Source organism: Asparagus officinalis, chromosome 7 (assembly GCF_001876935.1).
Source record: "Asparagus officinalis chromosome 7, Aspof.V1, whole genome shotgun sequence".
Taxonomy (NCBI): domain Eukaryota; kingdom Viridiplantae; phylum Streptophyta; class Magnoliopsida; order Asparagales; family Asparagaceae; genus Asparagus; species Asparagus officinalis.
The window spans coordinates 137228126-137231307 of NC_033800.1; the positions used below are offsets into that span (position 1 = coordinate 137228126).

At 35.2% G+C, this 3182-nt stretch overlaps 1 protein-coding gene across 1 annotated transcript in view; it reads right to left on the minus strand.

The window, feature by feature from the left end:
- LOC109847843 overlaps positions 956–3182 on the minus strand; it is a 7256-nt gene continuing 5029 nt past the window's right edge. The window contains exon 6 of the mRNA XM_020417080.1: positions 956–1063. Within this exon, the coding sequence (XP_020272669.1) occupies positions 956–1063 (108 nt within the window). The remainder of the gene's footprint in view (positions 1064–3182) is intronic.

Below are 3182 nucleotides of genomic sequence, written 5' to 3' on the forward strand. Positions count from 1 at the left end.
CTTAAGGGCAGTGGTTTGTCACGCTTTTTTCGAGGCTGATAAAATTATTCTTTTAATTTTTCTTCAACAAATAATAATATTTGTGAATTCTAGTCTAACAATCTAAAGAGATATCTAATTAATTTGACTAGGTTCTCATCGAATCATACTTTCTGCTCTGCATCTTGCTTTGCACTTTCATCTGCCGGGTTTTTTTTTCTCCCTTAAACAACTGATTCAATTCAGAATTAAAATTAATCTATTATTTACTCAAGTCTCTGATACTCGAATTGATACTCGAATCATAGAGAGTTGAATAGTATATGTTACCTTTTCCCTTGGGAATTTATCTGTAGCACACACTTTCTTCTCACTTGTTTTTAATATTTTTCCCATTATTGTTTATCTAGTTTNCACAACAATTAAAAGACTTATCCAATTGTTTTTTATTCTATTCTCTCAATCTTATTATATTTAGATATCTAACTCTGTAATCAAACTTAAATTTAGTTAGAATAGTTGTTAATTAAGAAATTTTATTTGAGTGATATCCCTGATTTTCTTCATCTATACACGTTGCCTACCATACATAGAAATTCTTATTTTGAAACTCTTAAATTATTTTTCACACACAATCATACATCAAGCCTTCTTTCCCCCATCTGTTCTTTTTTTAAATTAGAAAGGTTTCCGCATAAGTCGAGATCTGTATTTATTTTTAAAATTCTTTTAGTAGCCTCTGGTTTCTTTTGTACTAGATAACTTGACATTGTAATCTCTGTGGATTAACTGCTCACTTTCTATCTATTGCATATTCTTGGTTGGTATTACACCGCACTTAATTATTGCTAATTTGTCTTAATTTGCAATTTCAACCATCTAGAATTAACATCAGTAATCAGTTATATACAAATTAGATTACCTTTTGTTTATTGCTCAAATTGATATTACAGATCCAATTGCATAGATATGGCTGTCAATCAAGGAGCTCAATTACAAGCTTGTGTGACGAAGTAATTGGCATGATATCAATTATCAAGATGGAACCATGGGTCTTTGAAGGTCTTAGAGTCCTGCTTAGTGCCTGAACAAAGAATCCAATCTATTTCTGAAATAAAAAATTTCAAATTTTGACTGCTTTCTGATATACTTGAATTAAATTCTTAGTGTCAACTGCTAACGCTTACTCGGTAACTATTGTTCCAATCTCTGAGTCGTCCTTCACAGACAATTTCTGTTGCCTCCTTAGTTTATGTCAACTAAAAACATTAATCTACCTCCAAACTCTTCAAGTAGAAGTAGTGTTATACCTAGATCACAAGGATCGACTATTAAATGCTGCAGCTATCAAATATATGACAGCGTAACGGTTTTACCTGAATATCATGGACCAATTCAACTTTTGATTAAAAAAAGCGCAATTACATGATTTGTATTTTTCTTTTTCTTCTTAATAATTTTTTTTTTAGTACAACAGAACTCTTCTTCAGATGGATCTTTAAATTTCAGTTTTTTCAGAATTTATGTTTAGCCATTGCAATGAATTTTCAGTTTTAGCTTTTTAGTCTCTACCTTTGCTTCTTTGTGGAATACATTATACTGCTTGCTAGTGTAAAATGCATCTCATTGCATTCTTATAAACAGTCATCTTGCATAGTCTCATAACTTACTTGGCTCTTTTTGTTGGATTTAATCTAATAAATCTATTTGTGGGCACATATGATTAATCAATGTGTATTGCTATCTTTCAGGATAACCCACTGAAGTGATCAATTAAGTTGGGTTAATTTGGTATTTAAATATAATCATGGGGTTATATGTGCAGATACCAGGTTGTAATTGTGATTTATTGAGGGGCTAAATTACAAAAGTACAACATCTATAAATAAGGGGTTATGGTCCCTAACCTAGGGTGACATTCTCTAATTCTCTACACCCCCATCTAGCTAGAGAAATTCGGTTTTAGAGAGAACCCTAAGGTTAGAAGATCCAAAACCCAAAATCAAGATCAAGCAATGGATTCAGGTATAAGCTTCCGCTCTTTTAGATCCTTGTTAATCTCTTTGAATTAATCATGGCTATATGGTTTTAGATCTTAAGTTTTATGATGTAGATCTAACAAGTGGTATCAGAGCCACCTTGATTAATTCTTAGGGATTTAAGTTTTATTGGGTTTTTTGATCTTAAATCTCTGGTTAAAGATTCATTTTTTTTTGGGTTCGGATGAACAGTAAAATTTTTTGGGTTCGGATGAACAGTAAATTTTTTTGGGTTCGGATGAACAGTGATTTTTTTGGGGTTCGGATGAACAGTAACGAAAAGTTTTCGGATGAACAGTAACTTTTTGGAATTTTTTGGATTTTCCTTTGATTTTTTCTTTAATTTTTTCCAATTCTGGATCTGTTTTGAAAATAAAAATCAAAGATTTTTTGGGTTTGACGGCGGCGGTTTCAGTTTGAAACCCTAAGGGTTCATGGCGAAAATTGAGGAGGTGGTTACCTCAAACGAACCTCGCGTTCGTTCAATTTTAACCGAGCTTCGCGCTCAACGAAACTTCGCGTTCGTTATCAAGTAAGCCTCTCGCTCAACGAACTTCGCATTCGTTCTAAGGTGAACCTCGCGTTCAACTCAGGTGAGCGTCAAGCTCAATTTTAACGAACCTCGCGTTCGTTCTAAGGTGAACCTCGCGTTCAACTCAGGTGAGCGTCAAGCTCAATTTTAACGAACCTCGCGTTCGTTCTAAGGTGAACCTCGCGTTCAACTCAGGTGAGCGTCAAGCTCAATTTTAACGAACCTCGCGTTCGTTCTAAGGTGAACCTCGCGTTCAACTCAGGTGAGCGTCAAGCTCAATTTTAACGAACCCAGACGAACCTCGCGTTCGTACTTCAGACGAACCTCGCGTTCGTACTTCAGACGAACCTCGCGTTCGAACTTCAGATGAACCTCGCGTTCATTTTTAAACGAACCTCGCGTTCGTTCCCAAGATTGAACCTCGTGTTCTTTTATCAAACGAACCTCGCGTTCGTTCATTTTCAGACGAACCTCGCGTTCGTGCTTAAAGTGAGCCTCGTACTCAAACAAAGTCGAACCTCGCGTTCGACAGTAAGGGAACTCGTGTTATCATATGGTATAAGCCCTCGCTTTTCATGGTCCACTTGGTATGAGCTTAATTATTCATTAATTATGGCCTAGTTACCAGCTGT